At 38.0% G+C, this 19,796-nt stretch overlaps 1 protein-coding gene across 1 annotated transcript; it reads left to right on the plus strand.

The window, feature by feature from the left end:
- On the plus strand, nucleotides 1-11,875 carry GATM (glycine amidinotransferase). Its single transcript, XM_032195180.1, has 9 exons — nucleotides 1-69; nucleotides 494-712; nucleotides 6,391-6,586; nucleotides 7,351-7,541; nucleotides 8,306-8,443; nucleotides 8,689-8,853; nucleotides 9,630-9,693; nucleotides 9,809-9,925; nucleotides 11,763-11,875. The coding sequence occupies exons 1-9, from the start codon at nucleotides 1-3 to the stop codon at nucleotides 11,873-11,875; spliced, it is 1,272 nt and encodes a 423-aa protein (XP_032051071.1).
- The last annotated feature ends 7,921 nt before the right edge of the window (nucleotides 11,876-19,796 follow it).

A 19,796-nucleotide genomic window follows, 5' to 3' on the forward strand; every position in this document is an offset into this window, starting at 1 on the left:
ATGCTGCGAGTGCGGTGCTTGCGCGGGGGGAGCCGCGGAGCCGAAGCGGCGCATTTCATCGGCTCGCGGGTTGGTGCCGTGCTGATCCGCCGCCACGCTCGGCGGGGCCGGGGTCGCTCCGACGGGGTTGGGGTGGCCGCGGGCACGCAGGGATGAGCCCCGAGTGTGGGCACGGTACTGGTTTCCGTGGCAGGGGCTCCCATGGGCATCCTCCCCGTTCAGCAACGCTGAGTTCAGTGACATCAGTCATCGCTGTCAGTTTTGTTCTCCCATGCCGTTATTCCTCCAGACAGAATGTATTTTAGAAGGCAAATTGTCTTTTAAGCATATACTATGCCACGAATAAATTAGAATGCCTCTAATAAACAGTGTGTTACTGTTAATGTTCCACATAATGCTTGTTTTAGGGTTACGGGGTAAGGCACTTGTGGGCTTCTGAACTGTTACTTTTTGCCTTCTGTAAGGGAAACGTTATTTTTATTTCTATTTTAAGCTTGGAAGAGTCTTTACAGGATGGGTGCAGCGAACTTTCCAGAGCACCCAGGCAGCTACGGCCTCCCAGAACACCTGTGCTGCTGATGACAATAAGGCTACAAACTCTGTGCCTAAGGACTGTCCTGTTTGTTCATACAATGAATGGGACCCACTGGAAGAAGTCATTGTGGGAAGAGCTGAAAATGCTTGTGTTCCTCCTTTTTCTGTGGAGGTTAAGGTAAACAAGAAAAACAACAACTTTAAATGGAAAGTAGTGCAGTTTCTATATATGCAACTTAAGCTTTGCAGTGCACAAGGTATAGTATTTACCCATGAAAGTTCTTCTTTAATGTTAGTTGTTTACATCTCTGGAATTTTACAGCTCAGCTGTATTGGTGGGGGTTATGCTTTTGGTTCCCGCCTTCAACTGATTTAATTTTTAACTGAAGTCACTATGTAGTAGAGACAGTCTTTAATATGTACAGCATTATCTAGTAATATAGTCCAGACACTATCAGGCTACATGCATTGTAGCATTTGAGATAGGTGGCAGGATTGATATAATTGGTGAGCTGGGGCTTGAAACCAAGTAGGGTTACAACTTGAAGGAAAAGGAAGTATAGCTGTCTACTTAATGGTCTGAGAGAGATTAGTGTCTGTAGCTGTAGGACTGAGGTTTTAAATAGCTCGTTGGAAATCCCATGCGCTATAGTAAGTATTGTAGGTACTCACCTGTTTTTTTTTTTTTTTTTTTTGTATGTGTGCATAAAACTATAACAGTAACTTAAATCTATGTTTCTTTGCTCTTTAAAATCTTGTATTTCAGCCTTGCTTTTTTTCTTATGTGTCTTTAAGAAAAGCTTTACACAGAAAAATTAGACTCTTGAATGGTTTTAAACTAAGCAGAAGCTTTCATTCTCTAGTTCAAGAGAAATGCTCAAATGCTGGGCTTGCTCTGAACTCTTTTTGTGAACTTTAGCTGGACTTTAAAGTGCTGAACATGTGTTGTTACCTGCATTCCTGGGGATAAGCCTGAGTTTTTCTCTTCCAGTGTCACATTATAGATACAGCATGATGTCACATTGCTGCCTTAGAGGAGGGACATGCAATGCATGGCTATCCCAGCAAAATGAGCTGGCATAACACAGCTGCTGGAGAGACCTTAGTAAAATTTTACAGGCTATCTTGACAAAATTGACTGAAGACCTCAGTGTTAAAAGGGGGAGGAGATATGACACAGATGCACGCACACAGACAGAGAAATTCTTCTCTTATTGCTTAGGACAGATGATACTGAAAAGATGTTTAAAGTGCTGGAAATGGTAGTTTAAAGGAAGCTTTGGATGTACTTGTGGAAATAAATTCTTTGTCCTCCAGCCCATTTTACCTTTGTATATTTTTCTTTAAAACTCGGGCTATGATTCTGGCCAAAAGTGTTTGAAGGAGTTTGAATGAATTACTGCAGCCTGGTGGTTCTAATCTCCAGACAGAAGAGTAATCCTTTGACATACACTGGGATATTTGAGATGATACCTTGGCCCCAGTAGCTCAATGAAAATTTGCCACTGACTTCATTATGACTTGTAAAAGACTCCTTGAAAGCTTCAACTCACTTACCAACCTCTGGAATCCCGTTCCAGACACTCCAGAGAAATTCTGGCAGCTTCAGAAAAACAAGCTAATGAGGACTGGGATTTCTACTCTAAAATATGTGTGTGTGCGTTTATGTACTTAAAACTGGCACAAGGAATGGACAGAAAGAGAATGGAGAAAACCCAACTGCTATCTTTGTTACATTCTAACATCACATTGGAGCAAAATTATGTTCTCAAGTAATGACCAAGGGCTTTAATATCAGAAAAAAAATATTCTTTCAAATGTCTAACTTGCTGAAATATCACATACTTTACTCTTAGCCTTGTTCTAGTGTCTATTAAACCCTAACTAATCAAATGGGCTCAAGTCACTCAGGGCTATTGTTCTATGCGATATTAAAAGCTTAATGAGGAGTGTCAAAGTATAGAATTAACTCTGAAATTTGAAGACCTGCTATCTGGGGGTTAAAGCAAGCTTTACTTTTAGCTTTTCTTTATGTAAACTGCCTATGTAAACTGTCTGATGAATACATTGGCCAAAATAGGTAACAGGAATAGAGTGTGCTCGTTGAGATGTTATTTATTTTTTCTAGTTTTCTCTGCTTTTGTCTTAATTGTACTGTAAAAATTGTTATGGTAATTCTACCTTGTGGACATTGTTGAATAATCCAAGCAATGTTCTAAATCCTACCTTGCCTATAGCAAAAGATCTTAATAGATCTGGATGTTATTCAGACCTCTGCCATGTGTCTGAAAGGTAGGGGTGGTAAAAAAGAATCTATTTCCCTATTATGTTCCTGTAAATGGCAATATTAGGGCTGCTGTATATCACACGGCTTCTGCCAAGTCTGAATGAGGGTTATCAGTTACAAAACTTGCAGTTTGAATTTATCAACTTTGAATTGTATAGAGGAAAAACTAAACTGTTTTACCTGAAAAACGTCTCAAATCATAATGCTGTTTTTGTAAATACTGGCTTTTGAGGTACTTCTAAGTTGTGTTTTAAAACTGTAAGTATGTTTATGTATGAAATACTTAAGTGCAGGAAGTATGGATGCGTTCAGGTCTTGTGTATACCAAAAGCACATCTCAAAGTACAGCAAAAGCCTTTTTCCTGTGTGTAGAAATGATGCGCTTGGCATGAGGAGGAGGTATCAATGAATTGAATAGGAAACTCTAAATATCTGAGGAATTTTAATAAGCTGACATGTTTGACAGCTTTTTTTATTGCTTATCCTTTTGGGAGCTTGAAATGGCATGTGTAGGTTATGTAAAGGGAAATGCACTATTTGGAAAAAACATAGGAAATTTTATCTAGCATTCCATCAGTTAGGAAGATGCCCTCTTTTGAATTAGCACATTGATCAAGTCTCACTATTCGGCTGTATTCTTCTGAAACAGCTGACATTTAGTCAAACAGTTGAGCTTTATGGCTTTGTACTTCACAACAATTTTTCAGTATATTTTTTAAATAATGCGTTTTTGATGAAGAGATATTACAATAGATCATTATATCTTCAGTGAGAAGCTAACTTTAAGGTAGGGCTAGAGAGCATTAATATTGATAACGTTAGTTATTTCCTCACTATAAATGTTTTAAATATATATCAACTGTAGGGAGTGATTATCCTTTTTCTTAAAGATAATCTTTTTCTTACAGCACATTCTTGACTTTCTTTTGGAAAGATAATGTTGCTTCTCCCCCATCCTCCCAAATACCACTACAGTTTTTCATGTACTTTCAGATTATAGCTCATAAAGTGCATTGAGAATATTATTTAAAGCTCATTTCTATTTCCTGGCCATGGCAGTTTTTGAGAAGTCTGAAATAAGTTGCAAGTATGTAAGTATGTGGTCAAAGGGGCCTGAAATCTCAACCCTGAATTAGTACAAAATAGATGTCCCAGTCACAGAGTTTCTTGCCCTTCTATTCAGAATATGAGTGTTGTTATAGTATAGAATAGGAGTGGTGTTATGGTGTTTCACTTTGTCATAATTTTAAGATTGCGCTATCAGATCAGGGCACCACAAGTGTCATTTTTCACATTTGAGAAATAGGAGCAGTAGTAGAGGAGAGCTATACCTCTTAGGAATTAATGAGATTCAAATATAACATGGGTGACTCTGAAAATAACTAGCTTTACTCCTTAGGACAAATTTGTCTCATTAGCAGAACAGGAGTCCATGGGAATGCTAGGCAGTTCATATGATCTGCATGTGACTTCTGAACAGCTGGCAAATCTGAGGTGATCAAATCACCCAAGACCTTGGGGGGAGAAGAGGGGTAGCAGTTGGGCATGGGGCAGGGAAGGAATAAATTCCCCCAGGAAGGATGGGAACATGTTTCAGTAGTGGAGGAGCATGGCCATACTGAGACCTTTGCTTGGGCTCTCTATATAAATGTTAAGAATGTCTAAAAGGTTGATTTTTTTTTTTCCCCCTTTCTATCTTACCTCTATAGTTTGAGGGCAAATAACCAGAAATAGTAGAGAGTGCAGTGGATAGCCTAGATTGCTGAAGGCATCATCCCTGATCTCTGTTCACAGAATTGCCTTGCCTGCTTGGGACTCACACACCATACTGGCAACATTCGTTGTTGGGGGTTCATCACTGCATTGTTTCTGTCCAGAGCAATGCTCTCAGGGAGACAGTAAGGACTGCAGTTGCATGAGTCTTCCTCATCTTCAGGAGGGCAAGGTTTTCCTGTGTACAGTTGCTGTCAGTCATGCTGTCTGAATGAGCAGAATTGGGAGAGGGAGGTCCTGACCTCTTTCTTCACTGTTTCTGATGCTTTCTGCTGTCATTCCAGAAGGGCTATGTTTGCACGTGTTCATCTGTCATGCTAGTGTTACCAGAGACCCATCAAAGCTTGCTGGTTCCAACAGCTTATAAATCTGAATGAAGTGCTTCCAAAGACACGCTGCTGAAGCAGCCTAATCTGTTTTGAAAATCTGTTTTTTCTTTTCAACCATGAATGCAAGAACATAATTCCGAATTATTATTATTATTTTTAATTTGAGAAGACTGTCAGAGGATTTCAGGAGCAGAGGATTTTGGCCTGTAAGTGTTATACTTGTTTTAATCCAACCCTGAAAGATGAATTTATCACTTGCATTTTCTAGACTTCTGCATTATCTGAAATATGGCCGCTTCTAGCAAACAGGGCGTATCATCTGTAGCTGCTTTACAATTCCCGATGCCACTACTGTGACAGTACCAAAGTGAGGTTTTAACAAGGTGATTACAGACAGGTGAATTTTTGCTAGCCTTATTAAATAACACGTGTCTATAGGGTTTCCTTTATGACTGGTGTGTTTGTACAAGTTTAGCATAACAAGGACCAAATTTTTCACGGCCACTTGGCAACACTAGCTAGTAAATACTCACTGAAGTGTGAATAGGAGGTGTTTATATAGACTGTCTTGGGTTTTGTCTGTGATTCGATAATAATGAGACTTTCTATAGGGCTATGACTAGAGAGGGGAAAAGACTTCTAAAGAAATAATTTATTACATTATTTGTAGCAGTATTTCCATCTGTAGGAACAAGGAATTTAAAGCTACTGATCCATCCATATCCAAAAATACGAGGAAAGAAAATGCCCTGAATATCCCATCTAAAAGTCAAAACACTAGATTTGCAAATGGGAATGAAATGTGTACTTCTCCCCTTTCCAGAATTGATTTCTCCTTTCTTTTTCTGCTGCTCATCAAAGGACTTTTTCCCAGGCATCATGCTATGTGTACAGTCTGTCAGCAGTACTGGAACTGCGTGCTAGTTGAGTGAATCTTCTCAGCATGTACAGCTGAAACTTAATTCTGTTGCTGTGTGTATTTGGTGAAGACACTATCAGCTATTCACAACTGGTCTAACACCCGCACTTAAACATATTTAATAACTGGACACATGCACATCATAAAACATCTGAGCAAAACCTTGCCAGTGATAAATATTAATAGCTAGAGTAAATAAATATTAATAGCCATTAATAACCACAAAAAGACAGCAGAGTGCTTCTAGGATAGGGGTCCTTGACAGTGAATAAGTGGCAGCATTTATCTGAAGTCTTGAATCTCCTGCCTTCCTTCCACTGCCTCACTCCAGTCCTTCATTTTAGAAGGATCAGCAGGCCATTAACAGTTTTTAACAACTCCTCAAATTAGAGCAGGAATCAAATGTAAGGTGTGCTATGTTATAACTTATACAATGCAATGTTGAGATGGTGAAAGAACAAGAAACTGAACATGAATTGTATGTTATACATCTATTTCACTTTGCCAAAAAAAATGGTGCTTATTTGTCGCTTGTCCTTTTGTCCTAGGCCAACACATATGAAAAGTATTGGGGATTTTATCAGAAATTTGGAGGCCAGAATTTCCCCGAAGGCCATGTAAAAAAAGCTATTGCTGAAATTGAGGAAATGTGCAATATTTTGAAACAAGAAGGTGTAATTGTCAAGAGGCCTGATCCAATTGACTGGTCTGTGAAGTATAAAACACCTGATTTTGAATCTACAGGTAAATACTATTCTGTTGTTGAAGGGTGTATAGTCTGTTTAGCTCTCTTGTCTGAGACACTTTGGCTGACATCTAGTCTAACTTCCTGCTTGGAGGGGGGCTGTCTGGAGACAGTGTATCCTACTCAACTTTGTACCAATTGTGGTCTCCATGTTCCCTTCATGGCAAGTGTGTTCTTAAGTTAGTTTTTACTAGTAGAAGTTCAGTGGGAACCAGGTAATAATTATGAAAATTCTTAGCAATATAATAACAAAGCTGGTTTTGGTTGTTCATTTTAGGTTTTTGTCCTTGTTTCTTATTTATGTACCCTACTGGGACTAGTTCTGCATTGTGTCAAATTCCTGTTCCGTGCTATTACTATTTAAAAGGATTACATACAAAAAATGAGGTCCACTTGGAAAACCTACTACCTCTTACCTCTTATAGAAGTCTTCTGCATAGTTCATAAACATAGTTAGTTTCCATTAATCAGATTGTGGAAACTTGTAGATTGTGGATTGCTTCCTTCTAGCTGTAAACTTGTTATGAATGAGGCTTTGTAGCAAACTGTTGCAAGTATTTTGAATGGAAAATGTCACCTTGAAAAACTGAAGACTGTCAATAAGAGCCTCATTATGGGCTATTTTCCTGACTTTTGTGAAGATGCTCTTTGCAAGTCTTTCAGATAGAAAACTAATGTTAAAAATGTTGGTAAAAAGTGAAGAACCTGAACAATCTGAGAAAAGCCTATTTGTTTCATAGATTCATGTACTTTTTCCTTTAAGGTATGTATGCTGCCATGCCAAGAGACATCCTACTGGTGGTGGGAAATGAAATTATTGAAGCGCCTATGGCTTGGCGTGCTCGTTTCTTTGAGTACAGAGCATATAGACGAATAATTAAAGAGTACTTCAACTGTGGTGCTAAATGGACAACTGCTCCCAAACCCACAATGGCAGATGAGCTCTACGATAAGGTATTATTCTCATTTTGCTTCAGAACTTTTGATAATTTCAACCAGAAATTTGTTTCACAAAATTGGAAGGGACAGAGGAAAATAAGTGAATTTGTGTTTTCTTTAGCGTTGGAAAACTTTCTACAGTCTATCCAGGTGAAACTGAGTGTGCACCTGTGTAATAAGAAACAGGAAGTTGTGCCTATTGGAATCATGTCTGTTCTGAATTGTTTTGATTACTGACTATAACTTAACATTGCTAAAGAGGAAAGAATGCTTGAAGGTCATCACAAAGAGTACTTCAAAGAATTAGTATTTCCTGAATATATCAGGAAGGTGGGAAAGAGTTATGTATATTTCTTTTCACCAAAAAGACATCACAATTATTGTTTTGCATGAAGGACTTGTATTTTGGAAGCTACTTGAAGAAACAGTGAAAGATCTAAACTGTGACTGGTAATGAACACTTTCAGTGCACAAGTCAGTATACTATTGAGACAGTAGCTCTGACAAACAACTTTGTGATACAACTCGTCTCTTATACCATTATCTGTTCTTAAGTGTAATTGAAAATCTATTTATTTAAAATTCCGTAATAACACTTTTTTTTTTTTTTCTACTCATTTAGAAGTAAGAAAACCAAACCAACTCCAAGGGAACATACAGAACATACTAGCTATCAATGTAAACATATTTTCTTCATTTCAAAATGCTCGTCAGTAGCAAATGGTTTGAAAACTTTTGCCTACCAGCTCCAACCTAAAGTTATTTCCTTTCTGAATTAGGATTATCCCATCCGCTCTGTTGAAGACAGGCACAAACTGGCTGCTCAGGGAAAATTTGTAACTACTGAATTTGAGCCATGCTTTGATGCTGCTGACTTCATTAGAGCTGGAAGAGATATCTTTGTACAAAGGAGTCAGGTAAACAAAGATTTCTTCCAACAGTGTTGTTATCTATCTTTGATGATTGATATTTTTATATTTACATTTCCAAACACCATAAAAATGCTAGTATTGACAAAAGTTGGTATTTATAGACTATCTGTTAAATATTAACTAGAGGCATAGACTTCTAGTATCTTGCTGTTAAATATTTATTTAAATAAAACCTTATACAAACAAAATTTGGATGTCATTTATACTCTAGTGAAAGTTTCTGTTTTTAGGTTACTAATTACATGGGCATTGAATGGATGAGACGACATCTTGCACCAGACTATAGAGTGCATGTGATATCCTTTAAGGATCCAAACCCTATGCACATTGATGCCACGTTCAATATCATTGGACCTGGCCTTGTGCTGTCTAACCCAGACCGTCCCTGCTACCAGGTAAGATTGCATCAAAGCAGAAAGTATCAAGTGTTTGATATTTAAAATGATTCAGATATCCTTGCTGATCATTGAAATCATTTGAAGTGAGGGTGAAGAGGGGCTTTTCTTAAAAATAATGGCAGGCTGGGTTGCTTACTGAGTTTTTAGAACTAGATCTCCCTCTGGTGGTTACACATGAATAAAGAACCCCTCCAAGTATTCAGGCAATGAGGTTGAAAAGTCAATTCTCTTTAACTAAATTATCCTCCTCTTATTTTTAACTTAATTGTGTTATTATGAGAGAAACAAATTCAACAGAATGCCTACATTTTTCTTTCCTTTGTTAAATAGACTGCATATTAAGCTTCTCAGGAAGCACAATGCAGAAATAACTTTGTGGTATTTTTGCTGGTTTTGTCTCTATAAACGGCACTAATTCATATCAGTGATTCCTATAGACAAATTAATAATACTAAAATATAATACTTATTTAACATTCTTACAAATATCATTTTCACTTGACGGGCTCTAAACTGTATATATCGTCTTTGTCTTTAATGTATCTTTGTATACTTAGCTTATACTAAGAAAAACAGTAGAACTATGCTAGTGGTATGCTAAGTTGGAAAAGGTCTTCAAAATGTGCTTGTACAAAAATTGGTTTTGTGGATGGAACACAAGGGAAGGGGGTGTTGTATATACTGAACTACCCTGAGAAAATGTGGCATAGGTTGGATGACATAATGTGATACTTAAAGAAGCCTGTTTAGAATCTAACTAAATTTATTTTTCAGATTGATCTCTTCAAGAAAGCAGGCTGGACAGTGATTCACCCCCCTGTGCCACTCATCCCAGATGGTATATTCATACTTTCTTTTCTAATAATTCCATAATATTCTTAAGTATGTTCTCATGGGACAACATTGCTACCAAGTCTACATTTACTGTAGCAGGTTCATTCTTGTGTGTTTAGATCACCCACTGTGGATGTCTTCTAAATGGCTCTCCATGAATGTCCTAATGCTGGATGAGAAACGTGTGATGGTCGATGCCAATGAGACTTCAATTCAGAAGATGTTTGAAAAACTGGGTATGTCCTAATTTATTTTAACATACACTTAAAGTGAAATGATCTTGAGATCAACTGCGTGCATCAGGATGAGTGGAGACTTCACTCATAGTAGTCAAAGGAACCAACACTGGAGAAATGTATTCAAACAATCAAATTAATAACTAACAATCATTCAGTGATTTCTCTCCTGAATGCTTAAGACATACCTACAGCTTGAAACAAAAGAAGGTATGAGTAGTAATTGTGAAACTATCTGTTTGGTGTCAAAGGCTGTGTTAGAGGGATTGTATACATATTGCTGAGTGATACTGCCAAAATGCTTCAGATTTTCCTTCTCTTTATACTTCAAACTGTCTAAGACTACTTAACCGAGGTATTTCTGCTCACTTATGGAGAATCTTTCTCCTGCAAGATGTAACCTTAGATAGGGCAGAACTCCTTTAGACATGCAGTGGCAGGATAGCTATTGTTGAATATAAAAGTCCAAGTCTTATGCACTGCTCCCTGGAAAGACAAATAAAATAGACTTAATTTGTAGAACTCATGCAGTTAATCCAACTGTTCCCATCATGCCGGGAGAGAAGGATTTGAGTAGATCTACTTACAGGCATAGCTGGTCAGTAGGAGGGTAGTCTACTTTTGCTTCGTGCTATAGCCAGCTGACTCTTGCTGCAGGATAAGCACATGGTGATGCAAATGTTAACAGGTTAGAAGGACTGATCGGTAAATAAGGAAAAATCAAGCAAAGTAAGGGATCGTTATATTGGAGAATAAGAAAGAATACTCCCTGAAGCAGAAGACTAATGAGAGAGAATGAACTGAAGGTGAAAGATAACAGTGAACTTAGAAGAAAGGCTGCTTTGTTCATGGAAGAGAGCACTTGATTGAAGCTTCCCTCAAATCTGAGGCAGTTCACAGATGAGAACCATGCAATCTAATATTTTATTCTACTCTTAAAAGACTCGGTGTACAGCTGTTAGTGAACAACTCTAGCTTTCTAGTGTTAGGTTGTTTAATTCTCCACATGATCAAGGAGCAGAGTATTTATAAATACTTTAAAATACTTAGAAAATGAAGCTGTTAATGCCAGTCATGACACATCTTTCACACTTGAACTTTACTCTGTACAAGTTCTACATAAAATTCTGTAGTCACTAAGTTCATAGGACTGAGATGGGTCTGCTGGGAATGAAAGTATTTCTGACCTAGATGGTGGATTCTACTGAAATGCTCTTGATCTCCCAAAAGTACGAAGAAAGGAAAAAGTTAAACTTTGTAACAGAAAAGTCTTCTGATCCTAATCCATCTGTCACGACTTTGCATAAGCTGAGCCACAGCTGAAAAATCAGAGCTGAAAAGAAGTGGGAGGAAGCTTAACTTAACCTAGGTTATAAGTATAACAGCTTTTTCTTCCCCCTCTCAGAGAGAGTCTTGGAGATCTGTACTTTCAATTCTGCTTTTCTTGAAAGGCACTTGAAAGAGTGTATTCAGCGACTGAACTGTAAATGCTTATACAGATTTATGTAAATGTCCCTTGGTCACATATCATAGTGGCATTTCAACTAATTTTTCACATGCTGAAGAAAATGATTTTCTTTTTAACTGACATGTCATAACACATCAAACACCAGCTGTGTACCAGGTACTGTATATTCCTGAGGGTATGGCTGGAATAAACAAATCAGCTATGTTCCTAGCTTGTTCTTTGCCTAGAATTTGGGGGAAAGAAATTCTTAACAAATGAGTAGGAAATACTTTATATGATCTGATAAAAGATTATCTAATGTTCTGATCAAAGCTTACCACATGAATCTGAGATTTTCATTTAAAAGTATGCAATGTATGTTTCTTGCAGGCATTTCTACAATTAAAGTGAGTATTCGCCATGCCAATTCATTGGGAGGTGGTTTCCATTGCTGGACATGTGATATCCGCCGCCGTGGTACCCTGCAATCTTATTTTGACTAGTCATGAGTCAACTAGGCAGCTATAGTTCAGCTTTTAAAATAAGCATAGGAAATAAGCTCATGCAGTCATTTTAACAAAAGTGAAATTAATTTGTTAGTGCTTGATCAGTGGTGTCCTTACAGTGGTCTAGAGAATGATTTATTCTTAGGTACTCTTCACTTCAAGCAATATAATTGAAACTACTTCCATCAGCAATACGGGTTTTCTGGCTGGCTTTTTGAAAGACATCCTTCATTTATGAAGCCCTTTCACATTGGCTTTGAATGTAAAAACTTGTCAAGATAGCTAAAGGCTTTTGCTAGTTGAGTATGGTCACTAACATTGGACATCTACCTCTGTCTGATACTCTATCAAATAGGCAGCTTGAAATGTTAAACTTGAATTAACATTTCTTATTCCTTTTAATTGGTTTATTGTTCTAATATATTAGTGTTTAATGCAGTTAAAACAGATGCAACTGTACAGATCTCTTATGGAACCAAGTAATTTTATAATGCTTTTCATGTTGGGCCATACAGATATTCAGAGAATTTCCAGTATGATCTAACTTTAAAACATTATTTTCATTTACTTGTGATGTCCGTCTACATTTTCTTCGAATGCATTTGTCATGCATCTGAACACATTTTTATATTACTTTTTGTATTGCTGAAATTGGTTCTTTTATTTAACTTTTTAAAGTGTACAAATGGTAGCTAATAGTCTGCATCTACAGGTTTTACTGTGAATTGTTTACGTAACTAAAAAAAAAAGAGGAAAGGGAAAAAAAAAGAGCTGACACCTTTACCGCTCACACAACCTCCTTCAACTGTAGCAGATACAGCGATTTGAGTGTTGATTACTGAATATGTACTTTTTATGCTAATAAACTTTTTTGCATTCTCTGTTTGTGTTGCCTTTCTTCTGAAAAGGAGTAATCATGACATGTCTGGATGGCTAGGTGCTTGTAATATCCAGCATACAGCTGGAAATAGAAAATACACGTGGCTTTTTCTGTAAAACATGGAACATCATAATGCAGGATATCCTTGTCCTATATTGTTCACGTAACATGTTGTTGCTTGTGTTTTGCCCAGAAATGGGACTGGTGGGGGAGAGTACCCTCAATAGATGTATGGAATAGTTGCTTCCTCCCTACTGTGATAATAAACAATACAGTGCAACTACACAGAAAAGATCTTGCAAAATCAGCTGTCAGGCATAACATGCTCACATCTAAGTTATCAACAAAATATAAAGCCCTATTATTGTATTTTGCCAGTACCTGCAAGGGACCAAGCAGGTTTTCTTCATATGTTGATGATGTGGAATTCCGTAAGACATGCCACACTTGAAGAGCTAATAACATGGCTACTATCACTTCACTGAGTAAAGATGGCTTCTGTCTTTTAAAATCAAAGCTCTTTAGGCAGTTGAAATTCAGCAGAGTCTACAAGTATAAATGAGTTTTGCTTTCAATTAATGACAAGTAATGACAAGGGAGCTGGATGTTTAACTTGAAACAGCTGGGTAGAGGAGCATGCATTCCAAGGCATTCTTTTGCCATTGTTCTGCATGCTCTAGTGCTGAAGTGGATATCTATATATTTGTGCATAACATAAGGTATCACACGATACAGCTGTGAAAACATTAAAAGCTTTGGCCAAATGTGGATTGATAGCTGGATACAAGTACCTCTGATACATCCAGGATGATGGAGACTACTTTCATATCTTGTTATATGTGATCCTTACTTGAAAGCTGATTTATGTAAACATTACAGATGCTCTGACTTCATCTCAGTATACTTTTCTGACGCAATTGTAAGCACAATTCCCCCCCATGCGCACACAATAAATGTGATTGACCTGCCAGTGATAAAGGTGCTGCATGTGCACTGACCTTAATGTTCTCTTTCTCTGGAAAATGTGCTGCTCTCTGCTCTGATGTGATAAGTTGTTTTTCATGTTCTTTAGAGCCATAGGAAAGGAAGAATAGGTGGGGTGGCTGGCCTGTCTTTGAAGTCTTCTACCAGTTTATTCCAATAATGAAGGTAGCTCCTTCAAAAATAGTGTAGACTAGAGATTTTGACATCACAGGAGAAAACACTCAAGACACGTTTATATCCAATGTTAGACTAAGAGTTTTAGACCCCAACAAATGCTTAAGCTCTGTAAATTTTTTTCAGTTACCATCCTGTTTTGATTTGTAGTGTTTAATTAAGGCATTGGTATCCAATGGTGAAGATGACTGAAAAATTACAAGGACTCTTGGGTAGTTGTTTATACCCATCTGGGAGGAATGTAAAAAGCAAATGGCTCAAAACAAAACAAGGACTGTAAATCACCCTTTGTATTAAACACACTATTTTAAGTTTGAAGGAAAAAATGCTAAATTCTTTTTTTTTTTTTTTTTTTTTTTTTTTTTTCTCCAATCACTGTGTTTCTCACAAACTCTGTTGCTTGTGGGATGTTTCCTTTTAGGCATGTGATGCATTTCCGTGGAACCCTATACTCCTGTTTGAATCTTCTGAAGGCTCACATGTTCTGGGTTATAAAGAAAGTGTAGTAATCTTTACTTTGATGACAAATACATGATCCCTAATGCTGGAACAGAGCTGTCTTTACAGCGGGCCTGTGAAAGTGTCTTGCTGATTTTTTTCTTCAACTCATTTTCAGAAGCAGAAACAACCAACCCAACCGAACAAACATATTGACTTGGGAGTTCAGGCTTCTAGTTTAACAGGAAATGCTTTCCTATTTAGGCCATGCCTAAAAACAGATTTGAAAGCTGCTAATGTGAAATTAAGCTTTAGTCTTAGTTCTAGTACTTAGATGAAGAGCAACTTCAACAATTAGTACCATTTTTCTTTCATATGCATTTTTTTGTTTTACTTAGGTGAAGTTAACACGCAGTGTAGATGGAATTTCTCCTGTTTTGTATGCTTTGGGGCAAACTGAACTGTGTTTAAAAATCTGTATATAGTCTCAAAGGATCAGAATTCTTCTTTTCCATTAATAGCTCCCTTGATTATGTCTGGTAGGACTTTAGAAAAGGATGTTATTAAACACCAAATTAGGTGCAAAAAAAAAAAGTATGAACGTCAGCATTTTCCCAGTTTTTTGCTTATCCTTCATAAAAAAAATATATATATTAACCTTAAACTGCTCACACAGTACCAAGTCTTTCAGCCTGCAAACCACCACTATGCTTCTGAAGTTGTTTGTTTTTTGTTTTCTGCTAGTAATACATGTTCTTCTACCTCATCCTTGGAGGTTTTGGCTGAATAGATTTGCCTCTAACTCATGTTTCCTTCAACAAGGAAGGCAGGGGAGTTTTTCCATATAACCAGAAGCTTTCTGTTCGGTTTCAGCAGTGGCATCAGAATAGAGATTGCAGAGACACCCTAGGAGAAATGTATTGACAAAATGAAGTGTTACTACCATCACTTAGGGACAGAGGATCTGGTAGTGTGAATATTTTTGAGACCTTCTCAGATCTGTCTCCTTGACTGACCTTGGCTGGTCACTTAGCCAATTTACTTCCACATAAGGAAAAAGCGAACCATGCTTAAGTACTCCATGAAGTGTAGCGATGGTTAAACAATACATGCCTGGAAACTGCTTCAGTTTGCAAAAGTGCTGAAGACTTTTTGTGATCCTGTATAAGTCTCCTGCAGCACAAGACCAGAGAGAACAAAGTTTCTGTCTCTCTTGCAGCTGCAATATTTTCCCACCAGTGCACAGTACATATGCAAATGTATTCACAAATATGCTTACAAATGTCCCTGGGGTTGATACGCACTTCTGTATAACCAAATGTAAATTTACCATTTCTTACACTTTCTTCTGTCTTACCAGTGCTATTGAGAGATATGGTTATGCTGCTATAGGACAGAATCTATGAAGTGAACAACGCAATGACAAAAAAAAATAAATATATATATATATATTTTAAAGCTCTAGTAGACTTTCTTTATGGTAGAAGAACTGGAAAAATGCTGATGAGAATCAGTATTTTCCCCAGTAGCCCATTCAAGAGGGAGTGATGCAGAGACAGCAAAACCTTAAGAGGAATGATGAAGGGAACATGATATATAATACTGCTCTGGTAGATGCCACCACATAACATTGATACTTATAATCTTCCAAGTTATTTTTATTCTTGCAGAGAGGGAGGTCAGCCCATGTCACAGTTGGTTTTGGTTAGACAAGACCCTGGAAATAGGAACATATGGTGAGAAACAGGAGCGCTTGGTTTCTGCTTTGATATCCAATTACAAGCAATTTTTGGAGGCCAAATTACATGTGGGCAACAGGCCTTGCTATTGGGCGAGATGGAGGAAGCAGGCGTGATGGTGTTTGACCACCTCTGTTCCAGGCTGCAGTTTATATATGTAGATAAAGTAGATTAAACATGGGCTGGACTTGAATTTTTCATAATTTTTCAGTCTGAGAAGGTCTTAAATAATTGGTATTCAGAATAGATGGTGTCAAAAGAAGCATTAGAAACATAGTCTTGACTGGAAGCTTTAAGGAAAGGTGATAAATCAGTTGCCAAATCTACAGAGATTTTCAGGGTGGGCTCAGCTCAGCTGCAGGGAATTAGCCAGCCACGCTCCAGGCAGTGGTTCTGGAGGGCTAGGATTTCCCTTGCACTTTGCTTCTGAAACTTGGCTTCAGTAGGCTCGCTGGTTATAAGAAGCCATGTGCTGCATCTGTGTAAATATTTGTAATAACAGTTCTTCATGTCTATTGTTTTTTGGTAAGATATGTTTCTGAAAGTACCAATGCCAAACCAGAGAGGATGTAGAAAGAAGGTGAAGCCTTAGGTGGGGGTAGCCTCTTGCAATGTACATGTATCTGTCGTTTGTGGTTGGGAATGCTAAGTGCTGGTATACAAAGTAGGGGAAGGAGAGCTTTTTTTCCCTACTTAGTGGGCAGAAGGGAAAGAATGGTTTTCTCCAGTCAGTTCCTGTAGGCTGTGCCTGTCCTAGCAGAATGTGATTGTTTCTTGGTGTTGATTACTCCTGAATCTTCCCGCTGTCTAGTTCAAAATACTGTCGTTTGGTTTTACTTTTGGTATCCATCTGATTAATAGCACAAACAGCAAAGTTTGGTGGGTAGCACTGCAACTCCTGTGTTGATGCTTAAGAGGCATAGGCTGATGTCTGTGCAATTCCATATAAAATTTGTTTTGTTTTTTAAATCAAAAGTTAGGCCCACTGGGGAAAAGAAATTTGTCTTGCTTTGTGGGCTGCTGGTGGAAATTAGGCTGTTGGATCCACAAATATTTCTGCTAGTCAATTATGTTGCCAGAGTTGAATTCCCTGTTCCAGCCTTCCAGAGTGGCAGGGGCTCTTCATTCCTGCTAGGGCGAGACCCAGTGTGTTTAGCTCTGCTGAAACTGTCAGGATGCCCCTCAGCCTCTGGCATTTATCACTTCCTAGGAGTATCTGCTTCTGCTTTGTTTATGCTAGAGCATTCTCAGAGCTTAATTGAGCAGGCAGGAAATAGTTCTATGATAATGAGTGATGTCCCAATTAAGTGGTTCATTCATTAGTTTATAGCAAATTGTCACGATTTATGTGTTGGTGAAGCCAGATGTATGAATGAGAAACAGAACTTTCCAAATGTTTTCTTACTGGAATGGTATTTTCATGAGCTTGGTAGTGTGACGAATTAGACAGCCCTACAAAAAAAATAGTCTAGCAAATCCACTGCATGCTCTATAACACTTTATACCATCTCTCTGTTCACTTTATGTCTTGCAGGACAAGAGAGAGGCAGAAGCTATTTGGCTGAGACCCAGAGTGGATAACATGAAAGTGATTCTAGCTGGCAGGGATAAGCAGGAGGAGGAACTGGCAGAGACTAAGGTAACACCCTCAGCTATGCTGGTCTATCTGTAATCTACATGGATGGTAGTTAAGGGACCTCAGACTCAGCTTTGCTTCAGAAGAGCAAGAAGTGTTTTTTAAATTTTAGGTAGCCTTCCCCATCTAAAGTATGGTGTATGGTTTTCCATCAACCCTGTTTTACATACCCTATCTTGCCTCTATCTTTTTATGTTCAACATAGTGACAGATGAATTTTTAGACAGCTTATAGACCTGGATTTATGCACCTATTTTGCTGTGACTGACAGTAGCTACTTTTGGTGTTCTATCTCTGTGTGATTTGAAACTTGTGGAAGTATTTTTATTTCTCTTCCACTACACAATGAAAAAATAATCTCTATCTTTGTAGTGCTCTTTCTTCTCATTGCTTGGGAGGTATTGTACTGTGCTGTAGGTGTTGTTAACACAGCACAAAGATCTTTAATAGTTGCAGTTCTTTATTCAAACATTTGTTAATAATGATTGGTTTGTCTCCTTAGTCATCTATGTTTCGTTTTGTCCACAAGATGGTGTTGATATTCTGCCCTTTTCATGAGCTCTGTCTCAATGGAAACATTCACCAAGGCACATAACCTAGAAAGAGCTCACCATTAGATAACCTTTAGCATTACCTGCATGACAACCTCTAAGGCCTGGCAATCATTTACAAAGTAGACCTTATCCCCATGAAGTAAAGGAGGTGTAGAAATGGTGGTGCCTCACTGACACCTATTCCCAAAACCAGTGTCCTGCAATGAACTTGAAAACCTGTTTGGTGGTTTGCACAGAACAACAGCGACTAATGCCCACGCCACAGTCCATGGTGCCTTCCACTGATGGGCCCTTGGGATGTGGTGAGTGTAGGGCTTTCAGCAGGCGGAGTCCTGTATGCCAGCCTTCAGCCTGCACAGAAACCTCAAGGACTGCTCACCCTTGGAAGAGTGAAGTTGCATCCTGACACAAAATACCAGATTTAATCTAGGAAGTGCTGGCAAATCGCAATGACAGCAGCACAGTAGAGGGTGCTACTGTGATGCTAGTAACTTTTCTCCAGTCTACCATAATGGATGTTTTAGAATAGTTTTTGTTTATTCTTCTTGTTCCTATTGACATTTCAATCAAAGTAAGTAAAAATACCTAAAAATGTTTTTTACCTGTAGGTATTCTTTGTTTGATCATACACAAAGTACTACTTGTCAACGTCAAAATTTTCGCATATCTATATGTGTGAAAGTGATTGCTGTGGAGTGCTAGGACACAGATATCTCAAGGGTTAGCTTTGCATAGGGTGTCAGAAATGACATATGGAGCCAAATGGGGACTGATCTCTGCCTTCTGAAACCTTCTTTGTGTGGGCTGAGAACCAAAAAAATATATCAACATAGCCATTAATTAAAAAAAAAATATGGCTCAAAAGCCATACATTTATGGGCCCATTACCCATTCTTTTAGATCCCTCCTTTGGGTTCAGTTATGCCCCTCTGTCTCTAAAATTAAGGCAAAATGTTGTTATTTTATTAAGCTCTGGCACAGGTGAGATTGCTGTGGGTAACATGGTTTATTTCAGGAGTTCCTGTTCCCTCAGATTACTGTTCAGAATATTTCATTCTGTTAATCAAAATATACTGCACATTTTTAGAAATATAAACATATTTGGAAGAACCAGGAGTTAAGATGAACTGGAAACTGTTGACATGAACCTTAAGAAATTCCAAGTCATTAGTACAAAGCACAATTTAAGTTTCTACAGAAGCAGCAATTGCTTTTTGAATTACATGTTATTTCTTCTGTAGATTTGAAATCTCATTTTAGTAGAACATCAGTGATGCACTTTTGAACAGCAAATTTAAATTAAAACAGAATCTATCCTCTGTACTCTTGTTTCTATATTACCTTTGAGTCAGCAAGGCACTGAAATAACTGTTAGGTGACTTGCTTGATGTTTATAAGGGTGTTGGGTAGAGTTTGGCCCTGGCTAGCTGTAATGCTGAACTGTGTTCAAGGGAGCTAGAGTTCAGTGACCCAGGCTCTGTAACACAGCTCTTGTAAAAATTATACCAGACCT

This window comes from Aythya fuligula, chromosome 11 (assembly GCF_009819795.1).
Source record: "Aythya fuligula isolate bAytFul2 chromosome 11, bAytFul2.pri, whole genome shotgun sequence".
Classification (NCBI taxonomy): Eukaryota; Metazoa; Chordata; class Aves; order Anseriformes; family Anatidae; genus Aythya; species Aythya fuligula.